The sequence below is a fragment of the Gekko japonicus genome, unplaced genomic scaffold (genome assembly GCF_001447785.1).
Source record: "Gekko japonicus isolate JY-2015 unplaced genomic scaffold, Gekko_japonicus_V1.1 scaffold298, whole genome shotgun sequence".
Classification (NCBI taxonomy): domain Eukaryota; kingdom Metazoa; phylum Chordata; class Lepidosauria; order Squamata; family Gekkonidae; genus Gekko; species Gekko japonicus.
The window spans coordinates 483,008-500,267 of record NW_015163615.1 but is presented as its reverse complement, the minus strand read 5'-3'; the positions used below and the strand labels follow the sequence as shown (position 1 = coordinate 500,267).

Here is a 17,260-nt window from a genome sequence, read left to right as displayed (position 1 = left end):
TGAAAAAAGGCGGCAGCAGTAGGCCAGCCCAATCTAATTGGGTGCCCCATTTTCTACATTTACAATAAAGTATTTCATAGTACCTAGTGCAATTTGGAATGAACAAATACAATTGCTGTATTATACTATCAGCTTATTTAATAGTTATTTACAGTATCTGTATCCTGGCTCCCCTCTTGACCACCTTGAAAATGAAGTCCTGTGATGACTTGCATCTAAACCAGGGGTGGCCAAACTTGCTTAACGTAACAGCCACATAGAATAAACGTCAGATGTTTGAGAGCTGCAAGACATCAACAAATATTACACACACATGTTTATTGAAAAATATGCAAATTTGCTTTTTATTAGCATTAAATTAGACTGTGTGAAAGAGCCACACGTGGCTCCCGAGCTGCAGTTTGGCCACCCCTGATCTAAAGCATAGTACGTAATGCTAGTTATAAATTCACATTGTGTGCATATATACACACATTCTGAAGAGATCCTGTTTACTGCCAGGCACTGAACTCTCACTCACACATGAATATGTGAAGTTGCCATATACAAAGTAATTTGTCTGCCTAGCTCATTAGTGCATTCTGATTGGCAGTGGTTCAAGCAAAGAAAGCTGCTACCTAAGATACTAGTTAACTGAATAGGCCAGGGATTAAACCTGCATGCAAACAAGATGTCACAAACTTTTATTTTACACAAGTTCCAAGAAATGGATGTTAGTTTTGATGGACTTTTCACATCCAGTGACCTCAGAGTATGACCACTAGAATATTTCAGAGCGCTAGGGTAAGGGTAAGGGAGAGATCTTTGCATTTGTTATTTGGCATAGGGAGAACAAATTTTTGATGGTGTTCTCATTGGGTAAACTCAGGGGTCATTTCCTGCAGGAGCACACAGGAGCGAAGCTCTGGCAGTAAAGAGCCCAGGGGGCGGGCACATGTAACAAGCCCCACCCCCTGTTCCCAGCAGCCCTCAGTCAGAGCAAGAAGCAGCCAAGTAAGTTGCAGAGCTCCCCCCGGCCCCCTGGTCCAAAACAGTCCAGTGGCACATTTAAGACCAAGTTTTATTCAGGTACAAGCTCTCCCTCCTCTGCGCAGACAGATCTGCACGTCCCCGTCCCCCCCAATAGCTAGCAATTCAAAACTGTCCAGTGGAGCCTGAGCGGTGGGTGTTGCCTTCTGACACACTTCTGGTGATGTCAGGGGGTGTGGCATATACAAATAAATTATGCTAATGAGTTATGCTAATGAGCTCCTGCGCCTCTTTTTCTACAAAATGACCCCTGGGTAAACCTACTATGTTTTTTTTCTCCTAACAGTACTGGGAACTAAAGCTGTCAACATTCAGCTGAAATCTAGACACCATTAAAGGACTCTGAATGCTGAAACCATTTGGATTTATGCATGCCACTGCACACCAATGAGGATTACACATTTTGGCAGAACCTCCAATAATGCCGAGTTCACTATTATTATCAAGCAAGTCAGCTTTTATGCTAAGACCCAAGAGTCATGTAGTCTAGCACTCTGTCTCCCAAAGTGGCTAACCTAACCCTGGAAGCAGGGTGAGATGCACTTAGTTATCCAGTTTGTCCAGTTGTCCAGTTTGTCCCAGATATCAATTACTTCTTTAGAAGAAGTTTATTTTTGCCACTATGACAGACAGAAAATCTAATTCTTCTAAGGAAAGCAATCTAGACTAGTAGCTGTCACCGCTTTTTGTAGCAATGGATTCCATAAATTCCTTATGTACAGAACTAGAATTTCCCCACATTTTTCCAAAAACCAATTCCCTTACATTTCAGTGCCATCTGGAAACCATTAGTCACAGTTGGGCTTTATTGATCAAGGGTTTTAAGCATGAGTCAAACCCAAAGGTCAGAAATTTAGGAGGAAAAGATGTTCTATGGATTGCATCCTACAAAATAAAGGCAAAAACCAAAATACTGAAGTAAATTGTTATTTATATTTTCTGAAGATTCCAAAGTCCACGTTATTATGCACTCTAATCTCCTTTATTTTGGGACCACCCAAGAATTCCCTTAATGTCCTTTATTTTGGGACCACCCAAGAATTCAGTACATACTCAATCTAACCTCCAATTATTCACTGTACCCACTAGAGGGAGCAATGATGCTCACACTGGAATGCTAATTATTCATTTACGAAACACCTACAACTAGGTACTTTACAATTAAAGGATTAAGAGATAGAAGGGGTCTGCCTAAAAGCTTACAATCTTTAAAAAACTAGTGCACCAAGCCTCAGGTGTTTAAAAACATAAGGGACAGGTTTTATTTATTTTTTCTAAATCAACACACTCAACTTCATCAGGAGCTCTAAGAGAATGGAAGACAGAACAAGCCGCACCTTGAGGACCTCTGCTGCGCATATTAGATTCTTGGCCAGACCCATTTTACAGATGTGGAACTGACCCAAATTCACCAAGATACTTGCCATTGAGCCGATTATATAAGCTCGCTGATAGACGGTATTGTTCATAGATCAGTAAAGGTCTGAACAGATGTTCCAGCTAATACCATTCTGTCACTCCCACTGTAACGCCTTCGTTTCCAGATGTACCCATAAAGAAGCTATTCAGAGGACAAAGATTTCCTCTCTTGCACAACAAATGGGCATGCCATTAATTTCACTGGGTGGTTACTGTGAAACACTGAATGTCCAATGAAATGCTCCTTTCATCAGCAAAGGCTGCCCGTCTGGAAAAAAAACACAATTCATTTAGTCTGTTCTAGCTGGATGATGTGTTCTTGGATGAGCCTGTTGCCTGTACCCTGCTACCCATTTTTTGTTAGAAGCCCCAAACAGGACACCAAACTTTGAACAGCGCTGCTTGTTTTTATATGACCTTTTTCCTATGCAAAAGGCCAGAGGGATAGAAATCAGTCAGACAACATTTGTACCAGATACTAGGTGCTTACTGATGGTCAAGGCTCCAAATCATCCTTTGCTGCTATTCCTTACAGTCGGCAGATACCCCTTATGTCTGAGTTGGCACCAGGGCTCAAGCAGTGACCTTCATCCAGGCCATGCACTAGTATATGCTGTTACTCACTGGTTCCCTTCTCTCAGACTTTGAACTCCCAAACGCTGGCGGGAGCCATTCATAACTAGCACTGTTGAGATTTAAGCATTTTCAGACCAAGAAGTTGGTCTGTAACCTGAGTAACCTTTTTCCAAGTTTGGAGCCTGTTATTGAAAGTTAAGAGGCCAAACCTCTTCGCCATAGATGGCACTGCAAGGCTTTGGACAAATCTCCAAAAGTTCCTTTCCAGGGGCCTCTGTGATCAGATCCCCAAAGAGCCCACAGGTGTTACTGAAGCACGGCAGCATGTGACAGGCAGCATCAAGTTCCCACAGACCCAGGCACGCAAAACTCTAAATCCATTAGTTAACAGGCAGCCTGCCAATTGCTCCCACTGCATTAGCCTGAAGCTTTCACAGAAAGTGCTCTTTGCACCGTGTTGACCCTAATCTTGAGTTCATGTTCAGTTAGAAATCCATGGGTTAATCTCCTTAACAGAAGCCCCCAAAGGGGGGGGGGGATCAGCATAAATGACTACTCCTCTTCCCTTCTGAAAGCTCTAGGAAAATGTCTCTTATAGCAGAACTGTTGGCATTAATAGGGACAGACTGGAGTCCTGCACATGTGACTGCACTAACAGCAGATAATGAGCCTGTTTGGTTTCTGCAAGTGAAACTCTTCAGATCCTGTTTGTGGATGAAATCTCCTTAATATCCAATAAGAATAAACCTGTTAAATAAAAGCCTCGCCGGCAGATGGTAACAGTTATTGGCCTTGTGAAAAGAAGTCTCCTGTTTGAGCCCGCAAAGCAGCTTTGCTCAGATTTATTGCCAACTGGTTTATCAGTCACCAGAACACCATTTAAATGGAGTCATCAGCTAAGTGGAACCTATTAAATGAATGGGATTTGGTTTTGCTCTGGGCAGTTCAATGCCGTCTCTACATCAGTTATGTACATGATCAGCATCCTTCAACCTATATACTGAACACAGTGAAAAAATATAAATTACTTAGGAATCTAACTCCAATAGAAAAACTCCACACTTCCATTTTGCTACACGCCATAGAGCCTCTTAATGGACCTTTAAGGCTGGCTGTAGCTTTTGAGGAAGGTTCCAACTGGTCCATCACTCCATTCCCAAGGAAATACCAGCTGTCAAAGGCTGGTCTGTTTCTCACTAGAGAAGTCAGAAGTCTGCCTGGTAATGTTCAACAGAAGTCATCACCACCAACTTATCCACTAATTGCTTCTTTTGTTTACTGAGCATCAGTTCCTTCCCTTGCCGAAGTAGGGCTGGGTCTGGGAGTTTACTAGATGGATAGTTTACTCTGCAGGAAGGCTGAATAATCACTGTGGGATTTTAATCAGCAGCATGACAAGACAGGAAGGTAAGGTAATTATTTGCTAGGTTATTATTGCTTCCCTATGTGTTACAGCACCCATTCTGGCAGAAAGGCTAACGCCATCCTAAAAAGCACATTCAGGGAGAAGCCATTTTTAATTTGTAGTGGCACTGGTGAGCCTAGTACCAAACTAATACTGACTTCCAGATGCTCTCCTGTAGGGATGGGCATGAACCAAATTACGAACTTAAATTAATCACAAACTGGGCCCAGTTCATGGTTCATAAGAACATAAGAGAAGCCAATGTTGGATCAGGCCAATGGCCCTTCTAGTCCAACTCTCTATCACACAGTGGCCAAAAAATACCAGGTGCCATCAGGAGGTCCAGCAGTGGGGCCAACACTAGAAGCCCTCCCACTGTTGCCCCCCCCCAAGCACCAAGAATAAGCCTCGGTTCATGCCCCCATCCCTATACAAACCTCCCAGGCTCATCAATGTGGTTTTGCCGGTTCGTGGGGTTTATGATGGGAAGCCCAAGCATTCCCTTTAAATTGCTTTTGCAAGTGTGCACTGTGCAGGCCAAGTGGCGAACTCACCTGGACTGCCTGTAAGGCATGAAGTCTTCTGCAAATGCGAGTGAGAGGCTTGTTTTCTATCCTTTTCAGGCCACTATAAAACGACTAACATAGCCATATGTGCAAAAGAATAAGTTTCGTTGTAGAACATAAAACAGAAATCAACTGTCATCTTTAAGACTAATCAAGTTTATTTCACAGCATAAACTTCTGTAAGTCAGACCTCATTTCTTCACTGTAGTAAATCTTTCTGAATGAGTCCATGTGTAAAGGACTGAACAGACGTGGTTGTTACACTTAACTATGAGAGATCAAGGGTTCCAGCTTCTCATGGGGCTCAGCTGTCCACAGCTAAATAAGAGCTCATCAAAACATGAAATACCACATCACATCTGGGCCTAAACAGAGACAGTATAACCCACCCTTCAGAGATGCTAATGAGTTCTTCTATCAACATCATACTATTATGCTGTATCACACTGTATTCCCTGTCTTATGACTCACACTAAACTTTCATGGAAGGGACTTGTTTTGTGGACTTTTGCCTTATCTCTCTGCAACTTCATCTCTCAGCAACTGAACCCCATGAAGATAGATCAAGATGGGTAGCCATGTTAGTCTGTCTGTATTAGTAGAAAAGAGCAAGAGTCCAGTAGCACCTTAAAGACTAATAAAATTTATGGCAGGGTATGAGCTTTCGTGAGTCACTGCTCACTTCTTCAGATACCTTCTGGGACCTGAAGAAGAGAGCAGTGACTTACAAAAGTTCATACTCAGCCATAAATTTTGTTAGTCTTTAGGATGCTACTGGGCTCTTGCTTTTTTTAACTCCATGAGAGGCTGAAACATGTGACCTCTCTCATCATTAAGTGTAACCACGATGTCTGTTCCTGTGCCTTGCGTATGGCCTCATTGGGAATTATCTGCTACAAAACTTTGTGCCAAAACTCCACCTTCCTCCCCTCCTGCCCCTCAGTGATTGTGGTTATAAGGACTGGTGTGATTTTTTTCATTTCATATTATGCATCTGAAGTAGTGAGGTCTGACTCATGAAAGCTTATGCTGAAATAAACTTTGCCTCAAGGTGCCAATTGATTTGTTTTACTTAGTTATATTCAGGGCTTTTTTGGTAGAAAAAACCAGCAGGAACTCATTAGCATAATAGGCCACACCCAACAGCAGAAAATTCATTAGCATATTAGGCCGCACCCCTGACAGTGCAGCACATTCGCATATTAGGCCACACCCCTGTGCCTTCCCTTGGCTTGGCCAGGCGCCCCACGGCTGCAGGGAGCCTGGATAAGCCAGTCCTTGGACAGGCCAGGGAAGGCATGGGGAGGCATTTAAATGCCTCCCCGATCCTTTCAGGGCCCCCCTGGCCCACCTGCCTTGGCGTCACCGGGGGGGAGGTCGCTCTCCAGGCCTTCCCTCTGTAGCCATGCACGCAGAGGTTTTGGCTGTAGTGGGCATGGCCAAACTCTGAAGCCAGCCGGAACTCCGTTCCTGTGTGTTCCTGCCCTAAAATAGCCCTGGTTATATTTAAAGAGACAGGCTGCAATAAAATTGTTATGAGCTGGTAATTTCTACAGACTTGCTTACAAAGGTGAAATGAGTTCATTTCTGAGGTTTAAGATTTCTAACACAAAAATCTGCAAAACAAGCCAAGAGAAATCTGCATGTACTATATACTGCCAAAAGTTATTTGAAGACCTAAGCACGTTAGAACTTAAAAAACATTAAAATACTGACTGTACGGATGAAGCATGTTTATGGCTATGAAGATCTGGTACTAAAAACTCAACGGAAAGTTGCTTGGCAGGTCACAGATTGCTAGAATTAAACAACTGTAAAATAGCTACTAGGGCATAAATTTAGGGATGAGGCTGATTAATTAGCCAAAGAAAGGGCAAATGTGTTGCCCCTGGAGTCTTCAAAGCGAAAGCTTGGTTTAAAAACGTGTTTTTGTCAAGCAAAAATATTTATGATTATGGAAACTATTTATCCCAGTTACTGAATAAGATTAAGTGGCCTGTATTATGAAGATTACAAAGCCATAACTAATCAGCAAAGAATAGTTCTCCTGATTTTAGGCATTTTATGAATTCTTCATAAAGCAATTCAGATCACATACAGATAGAAAGTTAGAGAAGGAACAATTTACTTTCTAAGAAAAAGGGCTGCCTACAAGATCAGGCTTGTGTACAGAGCTACTTGGGATGCTTTCTTGGTCTTGCTATATCAACATTTAGTCTTTAGCTCTGCAGAAACCTCTGAACGTTTTGTGGTTGCCTGAGACACACACCTCTCGTTTACTTGTACCTTCCTCCATCTGAAGACCATCTTAGTGAGTAAACCTGAAGATCCTCCACTTTTTTATATACAGCTTGGGAACCACTTAACAGCCCACAAACAGATTCTTGCACGCCACTAGCAGCTATCAGTAGCTATCACTTTCTCTTGACCTTCATGCTGTAAGGCAACACCCACCATTGGGCTTTCTACAAATGTACTATGCAAACAATGTGGCTAGCAAAGCAATAGTCTGAATACAGAATACTGAAGCAGCTCATGCACAAAGATGGTTTATGGAAAGCTTCATCAAGTTAAGAGTTCTACTTTAAAATACAACACAGTAAGTGCAAATGAGATCCTTCTTGACAGCCAATGTCAGAGGCTGTATGACAACCAAGGCATTTGGACTCATAGGGCACTGACTAGCACTCCCAGGTACCTTTAAACAGGCACGACAAGACGGCCATTTCTTTCTAAATTACGTTGGTTTATCTGTTCTGAGCAACTGCAGTTCACCCTCTTCACTAATTCTTTGTGTTTTGTAATCCCCACAATGCCAGTGCAATAAACCAAGTGTGAGATACAACAGTTGTTCTTCAGTGTTGAGACAGATAAATGGTGCTTTTATTAAAAAGAGGGGAAAGAGAGTAATGTTGACACCTGTAGTGCTTCCTGATTCTTTACATCTCTGGGAAACTGTTCTGTACCTTATTCCATGTTCTTCCTGCTGCATTAACCACCTCTACAATAGTTAGTAACCGCCTCTACAATAATTGGTGTAACTGCATACTTCGTCTTGCTGTCCAGGACAACTATAAAATTAACCCGTGTGAGCGGGTTAATGGCAGAACTTCTTCTGGACACTGCAACGCTTTCCTTCAGGCCAGAAATGGTCGCAGCTTCAGGTCTGTTGCTTTTCCTTTTAGATAGCTTGCCTATTTAAGGCCAGAACTGTCCGCACCTATACCATCTCGGTAACTCCTTGACTTTGGGCTGTATACTTTGGAAACTTCATTTGGTGTAAAACATGGTGGCTTGCCTCCTGGCAGGGGTATCGGACCAAACACATTTTGCCGACCTTAAAACAGTTTTGTTGGCTGTCTGCATGTTTCAAAGCCATTTATGGCCTGGAACTCACATATCCGATTGCATCTCCTATATATTTTAAATATAGCTTTATGATTCTCTTACTGTTGACATTTGTGGGTTTACTGTTTGTAGCTTCTACATATTGCTATCCATAGTGAATGAGCCTAGAAAAGGATGTATTCCATGTAATACAAAGTATGCTATTGCAGCCACCCTTTCCGTTTGAAGGCATCTAGAAAGACACCCACATTGTTACGGTCCAGGTAAAATAGCTGCAAAGTTGTAACAGAGCAAGCACTTCTTTGCCCCTTTCTCTAGCTTCTTTAGTTTGTTACCAACTCTACCCCCCCATCCCAGTGTCAAATTTCAGATTCCAACGAAAACATTCCAGATACCATAAAGTGATTTACCTTAGACATTCTGGAAAATACTGCATACTTTTCTTCCATCATTATCTTCACCATTTGGACTTACAGGGCACTGACCCTGGTATTTTTTTTTAGAAGTATAGACACTGCGGATGGAAAGAGATAAAATATGGGCACAGCAAAGGAAGAAAGCAGGGCCTAATATCCTCACCTGGATAATTTCTCCATTGGAAGCTATTAGGTCTGTTGGGATGGTGACTTTGAAGGAACGACCCACTACGGCAGAGCTGTCTGGAATCCCCACCACGGCTGGCACACTTTCTCGGAGATCTGAAAGCACCGAATGCATGGAGGCCTCTAGCTGATTTTCCCAGTCCCGTACAACTTCTGAGGCCTCGCTGGGCCAGTGGCACTTAACAGAAGAAGTCACCATCAGCACCAGTAAAGTCCTCCCCAGCACTGGGGGCAGCTGTACAAATCCAAGAGTCATTCTCTCCGCACGCACCATGTACAATATTCTAGCCAGAAAAGGGTATCCAGAAGCCAGCCAGCTATGAAGAGCCAGAGGTGTGCATCCACCACTTCTTCACACCAGATTCATTGTTGCCAGGCTTGAGATCTGTAAAAGAAAACAAGAGACATATGAGCATAAACGTCACTGTATCCCTTTTAAATGGTACCCAAGTTTGCCAGCTGGCTAAGACATGGGAAGCTTCTGGCTGCTGAAGCCCAACTTCCTAAAGTTGTGGAGATCCCCTTTTTAAATGCCACAGTCAAAAGAGCTTCTAGACAATTGTAGATATGTGAGAGCAAATCTCTACCATCAAAATGGAATCCCTTTTTGCAAGACATCCCACCTACACCCTCTTCTCTTTTCCTCCAAGTGAAATGATGGCTTGGGCCCCAGCTTCTTACACTGGGAGCACTTCCATGGGCTGAACAATTTCTGTCTACAAAGTGCAACTTTCTTGCCTCCCCCATCACTGCAGCTTAAAGTGCTCCCCCAAATGCTGCTCCAGGCGGGTTCCCTGTACCAAGGGGGTAGGGGAGAAGGTCACGCTCCACAAGTGGAAACTGTTTCATCTGCAGAAACACTCCAGTGGATCCAAGCCACTATTCATTGGGGGGAGGGGGAGGAGGAAGAAAAAGAAGAATAGTAGTAGTAGTAGTAGTAGTAGTAGTAGTAGTAGTAGTAGTAGTAGTAGTAGTAGTAGTAGTAGTAGTAGTAGTAGTAGTAGTAGTAGTAGTAGTAGTAGTAGTAGTAGTAGTAGTAGTAGTAGTAGTAGTAGTAGTAGTAGTAGTAGTAGTAGTAGTAGTAGTAGTAGTAGTAGTAGTAGTAGTAGTAGTAGTAGTAGTAGTAGTAGTAGTAGTAGTAGTAGTAGTAGTAGTAGTAGTAGTAGTAGTAGTAGTGGAGGAGGAGGAGGAGGAGGAGGAGGAAGAGGAAGAGGAAGAAGAGAGATTTAGTGTTGCAGCAAGTCAGATTTACAAATCCAGACACAGAGGAAGCAAATGTGTTTATAATAATACGAATAATAACACAAATAATAGTACAAATAATAAGTCAAGCTCTTTTCCCAGCTCTGTCTTTGTTAAAATAAAATGAGGCATACTCTATTGCTCAGATGCCCTCAACGCAAAGCAATGGTGAATGCTGCTTTTTAAGCATTTTAAGCATTCACCTTTGCTGCTTTCCCCATAAACTTTAACATGCTTTGTTTTTAAGACAGTTTCTCGCATGGATTTTATATCTATATATTCCTCCTACATTCATTTGTTCAAGATGCTAGCAGAACAGGCTTTAGCCCAATTGTGAAGAACACAGATTTCAAGGCTGGGATTTTATGGAAGCATTCCACTACAGAAAAGACTGTCTGAACCAATGGCCGATCTTCAGTATTTGGAAGAATCTTAAAGCATCTTAGGGATAGTTGTGTGTAGCAGCTACTGATTAAAGTACAAAAGGACTGGAAGGCATAGAGGAGAATCACATGGAAAGAGGAACAGGCAAGACTGACAAATGGCTTTGTCTGTGGCTGTAGATTTTAACATCAGGACAAAATACTCCTGTGTCCTTTGCTCTGTGTAGAACCTTCCATCACCACTGTATGACAAATCCATAATATGTTGGCACTGGCACAATCACCCCCTTTCTCCAATTCATTCTCCAATTCATCAGTGTATTCAAAAGGCTTACAACCACATCACAAGTATAGGGAGATGCACATATTCTTCCCACCTGTGCATTTAGATATAAACAGGCAAAACTACCTGAGAATCTAAGTTCAGTTAATGGCTTGGTCCCCATTGCAGTGTTTCCACAGACAGATGGATTTCTGCCCACTTTCTCCCTTTCTGGTACAGTTCAAAATGCTTTCTGAAATGTTGCCCCTGGGACACCCAGGAACAGCACAGGGGAGGGTATTTTGGGTTGCAGCAGAATGAGAGGCAAGAAAGTCATGGTCCACGAATCCTTCTGGCTAGGGAAATACTCTGGTGGAGCCAAGTGACAGTCTGAAGGCGCTGTTAAAGGCAACCAAGCCAGGCCCTCACAGCCTGAGGCAAGGGATTTTGTCTGGTGCCACCTTGGTCATCTTTAAGCCACTGGGTGAAGTCTGTCTTGTTTCCTTTAGTTTTTGGCAATTTTAAAATAGAAAGGTTCCTGCCACAGTAAACTTTATTACTAGCTGCTGTTTCCACTGCTGTTATAGCTGCTATTCAATGTGGAATTTATATTGTTTTTGTTTTATGTATTAGAGGCCATCTTCTTGAGTGTTTCAACTGAGGCAGAAATATGACATATTATATAAATACAAAATAAAGCACTCTCTTTACACTTTCTCAGAGTAATGAGTGTGAAATAAAATTATTCTGATAGATCAAATCCTTTGACTCTAGGGCTTTGTCTAAATGGCCAGCGTAAGGGCAAATGATTAATCTTTCCTTCCTTATCGTACCAAGTAGCAGCAATACCTTTGAAGATATCCTTGACATCTAAGAATAGCTGATCACTGTTCCTTTAACTATTTCTTCCTGGGAGAGGGGAAAAACAGCCCTTGTGAGTCTAACAAGAAAGCAGGTGGGATGCAAGCATTTTCACTCCAGACATACTCAGAAATCTTCACTTGGAGCCCAAAGGTTATGGAGATGCCTGTAGGAGGTACTTCTTACTTTAGTGTATAAACCTATCTATAGCATTTAAAAACATGCATTTCAATGTACAGAATTCTTCAGGAGATCAAAAGAAAAGACTATTTGTTGCCAGCAGTAGAACAAATGTTTGAGTATAAAGATCAAGAACCAAATTAACACAGAGTCAAAGTTCAGTCCCGTCAAGGATGAAACAACAATGGAGGAACGTTTGACTGTGACACCGTCTACCAGCCTGTAAAATACATTCCAGCATCTATTCTTGGAACAAAAAGAAACATGAATTTAAAGCATAATGACTTGGCGGCAGGAAGACCAGACTGCTCACAAACATAGCAGAAGCTCAGTTCAGGGATTCTGGGTATTTCAAGCAACATGATTACAATAAAACTGCCCAGCTTTCCAAAGCAAGCCTTAAGTGTTCTTGCATCATATGCCACATGTCACTGTGTTAAACCATGAAGCCAGCATGGTGCAGTGGTTAAGAGCAACAAACTCTGATCTGGAGAGCTGGGTTCGATTCCGCCCTCCTCCATTTGAAGCCAAGCTGGGTGACCCTCAGTGAGTTGCAGCTCTACCAGCGGGCTCCCCCAAATAAGCCTAGCTCGCTGCATAAAGCTAAAAAAGAGCTAGAGCTTCAGGTTGCCAGACAATCCTAGGATCTCCACACACAATGCCATACGATAATTTATTCTATTTACCATGGATAAGCACAGGCTAGACAAGCCAAAACAAGCTCGTTGTTTTCACAAGTATTCTACCTATTCAAAATTTGATCCTTCTCGGTATAATTTAGGAATAAAACTGTGTTTTGAGTTTACTTGCTTTATATCCTTCCAGTACAGGATCTGAGTTGCTTCACAGCTAGACTGCCTCTGTGGTGCTGATTTTTTTTAAAAATCCAACATCAGGTTAGCAGATATGTACAGTAACACAAGTTAGCAGATACATGCAGTAACAAGGTGCCTTTTCCCACAATCACTTCTTTGATCAAATCTTACTGTATTCATTTCACACAGTTTCTCCTACATCTATCACTAGCAATAATGTGGCCCATGGGAGCAATCTAGAAAGAAAAATAAGCATGACTGCTGAAAACCATGTGCCCCCAGAAAAAGAAAGAAAAGTTAATTCTTGCTATTTATTGTGAACATACACTGCCAACCCTCAATCACCATATACTCCCATCTCATAGCATTCTGCACAAAATGATCTAGCAGCAAGACCAACTTAAATGGATGGATGAGACTACACCGGGGATTTTAGCCCAGATGTTTATTGGGTGAATGGCACGTTCCAAGCTGCCTCCTACATTCCAGCCACTCATTTCATCATTAAATTGAAATGGCACAAATAATTTCTGTAATACTATCAGGTACAATGTAATAAACAGAACATTTGATTGTTCAAGCCAATTAGTGTGAAACTTGAGTCATTAGGAAATCTTCTCTAGAAGCCCTGATCACCAACATCCATCAGTTCACATCTGGAGCAACTATACTTGTGCCTTGCATTTAGTACCTTTTGTAATGTTATCAGACTTTAAGGAGGTCATTCCAGTCTTGTCTGAAGACACTATACATTCATTTGCCACACACAATATGGCAGTTCAAGGCTATTATCTGTCACTCACTCCAAATTACCAAACAAAAGAAGCGTTTCACAAGTTTTGATGGCTCTTAAAGAAATCCCATATGATCTGAAACACTCAGGGGTGGAAACTAGTCAGAGGGTCAAAAATACTGATCTTACTGACCAATTTCCAAATAAACTGACAAAATACTGACAAACAACTGACCAAAATACTGACAAAAATCCTGCAAATTACTGAACAATTTAATGTCAGCCTATTGATAAACTAGCGTTTTAAAAGTAAAACTAGGACTTCATTAAAAATGATTATTATCTGGCCTCCACCATCCCCACAGCCAGTGCCATAGTCAGATGTGATCCAGATAAAAGGATTGCACACCTTTTTACTGAATGTTTTAAAACGAAGATAGGACAATGTTTTCATTATTGTACAAAATTTAAGGCAAAAAAAGACTCCCTTTTAAAAATAATCACACTGTAGATAATAAAACAGCAAAACATTAAAAACCACACATAAAGTAATCATTATGACAACAAAACATAATTACTGTAAGGTAGACTTGTCTTTGCTTTTACTTTATCTTTGGTTTTTTGATTTAAAAAGTTAATAAACTCTTTCGTTTCTCAACAGTTTTCTGCACTGCATCCGCAAGCATTTTTTCCCCCTTGTCCTCTTCTTGCATTGGTTTCTCCACTCCTTCTAGCATGAGCTGTACTGTGTTGAATCCCATCATATCCTTTTTCTCAGCAGCCTCCTTTACACGTTTGGTTGCATCATTTGGCAACATTCAAGCAATCATCCTCTTCTTGTTCTGTTGTCTCAGCTTTTTCAGTTTTGCTTCCTTCTCTTGTATACTATTCCTTTTCACTGTCTATCTTCTTAAACCTTTCTAACTCCTCTGCCTTTCCCCCTTCTTTCTTTTCTTTTTGCTCCTCTTTAATGGCACACTGTTCCATCACAATATTGCTTATAATGAACATGAGCTGCTCTTGCCATCTGTAAAAGCTGTGATATTAACATGGTATACATTGTTTTCATATACATGATATAAAGTTTGTTTGACGGTTAGGTGGGCATTCAAAGTTCTCTCTGATATCCTGGCCCTTTCACTGTTCAAAATGTGTCAAGTTTTTGAAAACCCACTTTCTATATCTGTACTACCATGCAATAATGATAATGCTGCTTTCACCACCTTGGTAACCAGTGGGTATTTTGGATCTCAAGATGGGCGTGTCTTTTCAAAGAACTGATTCCAGTATGTATCTATGCAGCATGTTTCACTGGCAGTTTCATCTTCAAGTCTAAGAAGTTTCCATTCATCCGCAATCATGTCCAGTGGAATATCCATCGGGAGTGCTGCTGCTACTTTCATTATATCCTTGTGGGTTCCTTCCTTGACCCTCTGTGCTGGAGCTAAACATTGAAGATATCTGAGAATGAGCTTGTCCAAAGATGACTGGAGTAAAAAGTGTTTGCAGGCTGCTATGAATTTTTTTTTGCTCCCATTAAAAAGAGTAGCTGCTCCTTTTCAGAAAGTTTTTTCAGTTCGTCAGAGATTCTACTTTCACTGACTACTTCTTTCATAGGTATGTAGTGCTCATCACTGAAAGCTTCAAGAGACAATGGTGCTGAACTCTTACAAACACAATTCATAGTTCTTGTGAGTGTTTTTACTTCACTGTGCATCACATTTCTGGAACACTCCAGTGAACTTTGTAAATAAGTGGGCACTTGTGCAAAAAAAGTCACCTCTGTTTTCATTGTCTCATGTTTTAAGAGGTTAATTATGTTTCTATACTTGTGGAAGATTTCACCAAATCACTTTTACTCTTAGGAACAAAGTGCTTAAAGTACTTCATAAATGAACTATAAACAATCTAAACTTCTCACTGGGAAGCCATCATATTTTCCCCAAAATGCAATAATGAAACCAAAAAAAAACACAAACTGCATTAATAAAAATGAAAGAGATACTGACTTTACTGACCATTTTTTAAAAAATCTGACAAATTACTGACCAAGATGAAAAAACTGACTTTTACTGATTTTACTGACCATTTTCCACCCCTGAACACTGTATTCATGAAGATAGATTCAGGTGGGTAGCCATGTGGGTTTGAAACAGGAGAACAAAGTTTGAGGCCAGTGGTACCTTTAAGGCCAAACAAAGTTTTATTCAAGGTATAAGCTTCCGTATGCAAAAGGTTCCACTGGACTCGGAACTGTATTCATGGTAAAAGTGTTGTGGAAGATCTATCACATTATTTGTTACTGTGCCCAAAAAATAAATTAGGCTCTATATCTGTAAAGGTCTCTCTTTGGAAGAATCTACTGCAGGGGTGGCCAAACTTGCTTGACGTAAGAGCCACAAAGAATAAACATCAGATACTTGAGAGCTGCAAGACATGGACAATTACTACACACACATTTTTATTGGAAAATATGCAAACTTGCTTTTTATTAACATTAAATGAGACTGCCAAAAATAAAACAAAAGGGGTAAAAACAGAGATTGATAATAATATTTAGTTGTGTGTTTGTGTGTGTGAGAGAGAGAGAATAATAATATTTAGTTGTGTGAGAGAGAGACAGACAGACAGACAGACAGACGAAGCAAGCAAATTCTGGAGGGAATAGATGGGGGGAGGGGGGAGGGAGAGGTGGAAAGAAAGCAACTTTAATGTTTAATGTGTCCTCCAACCCCTCTCCCCGGGGCCGGGGGGGGGGGGGGGGGGGCTTTGAAAACACATCTAAAGTTGATTTCTTTCTCTGCCCCCCCCCCAATCTCATGCCTACCCAGGGAGGGGGGAAACTGGCTGGGGAATGGAAGACTGATCGGGGAGGCATGTCTCCCCTTTGCTTCCCCAGCCACCCTGTTGGGAGCCACACAATACGTGTGAAAGAGCTGCATGTGGCTCTCGAGCCACAGTTTGGCCACCCCGATCTACGCCAGTCAGAGATAGTGATGTTCTGGAAAGGTTTGTGGGTTTCTCTTTTGCTGCTGCAAAGATATGATAAAAAGATATGATAAAATTCATATCTTTGCAGCAGCAAGAGAAACCCACAAACTTTTCCAGAACATCACTATCTCTGACTGGCACAAATATGATTTTGTTCTGCCCATATGACCAGTAGATCAGGGGTGGCCAAACTGTGGCTCGGGAGCCACATGCAGCTCAGAATAACAAATCTAATTGGTGTTTTCTCTGCACCTTTAAGCTTTCTAGAGCTATGGTTTTGTTAAAATTTACCAAAGCTTATTCATGCATTAAGTAAGGCAATAGAAACTGGAGCTACCATATTCCTGATAACAGGCAAAAATAAAAAAACTAGGAAAAAAACGAGAAGGCTGCAAGTGAACCTACGGAACAGAGCTGAGCGGGGCTGCAATACAGCCCAGGATCATAACCCCTCTCCCCAAGAAGAGTGTACATACAAGAAGTCTACTAGTCTTAGAATACAGATTCAATTACCATTTCTCAAATTGGGATTATACACAATTTTGCACTTCAAATGTCATGACTGAAAGTTCCCCAGAGTTTTGTTCATAATCCCAATGGCATTGCTGAAGGGAGGGAGGATGAACTCTGATACAGGTCTGATTACTTAAAGTAGCAGTAGCTTGGAAAACAGCATGCTGAACAGAAGAACACACGGAATTTAGAAGCTAAATAAAGACGTAGGGACTGTGTTGCAAACGAGCAAGTACACTCACTGACACAGGTCTGGGGTCTAGAACTGGCCTGTTCAGGGCTCGTATGCAGCCCACAAGCAATTAGTGCAAGGGAGGGAACACAAGACTGCGGGG

General features: G+C 41.6%; 1 protein-coding gene across 4 annotated transcripts in view; it reads right to left on the bottom strand.

Annotated features, from left to right (window-relative positions):
- Window positions 1-17,260, bottom strand: part of DAG1 (dystroglycan 1) — a 92,249-nt gene that overhangs the window by 16,399 nt on the left and 58,590 nt on the right. For 3 of the 4 annotated variants that reach the window (XM_015407410.1, XM_015407412.1, XM_015407411.1), the window contains exon 2: window positions 8,923-9,330. In XM_015407410.1, coding sequence (XP_015262896.1) covers window positions 8,923-9,219 — 297 coding nt within the window. In that variant the 5' untranslated portion in view covers window positions 9,220-9,330. Of the gene's footprint in view, window positions 1-8,753; window positions 8,819-8,922; window positions 9,331-17,260 lie in introns of those variants that run through there. The other variant, XM_015407413.1, reaches the window with a different exon arrangement.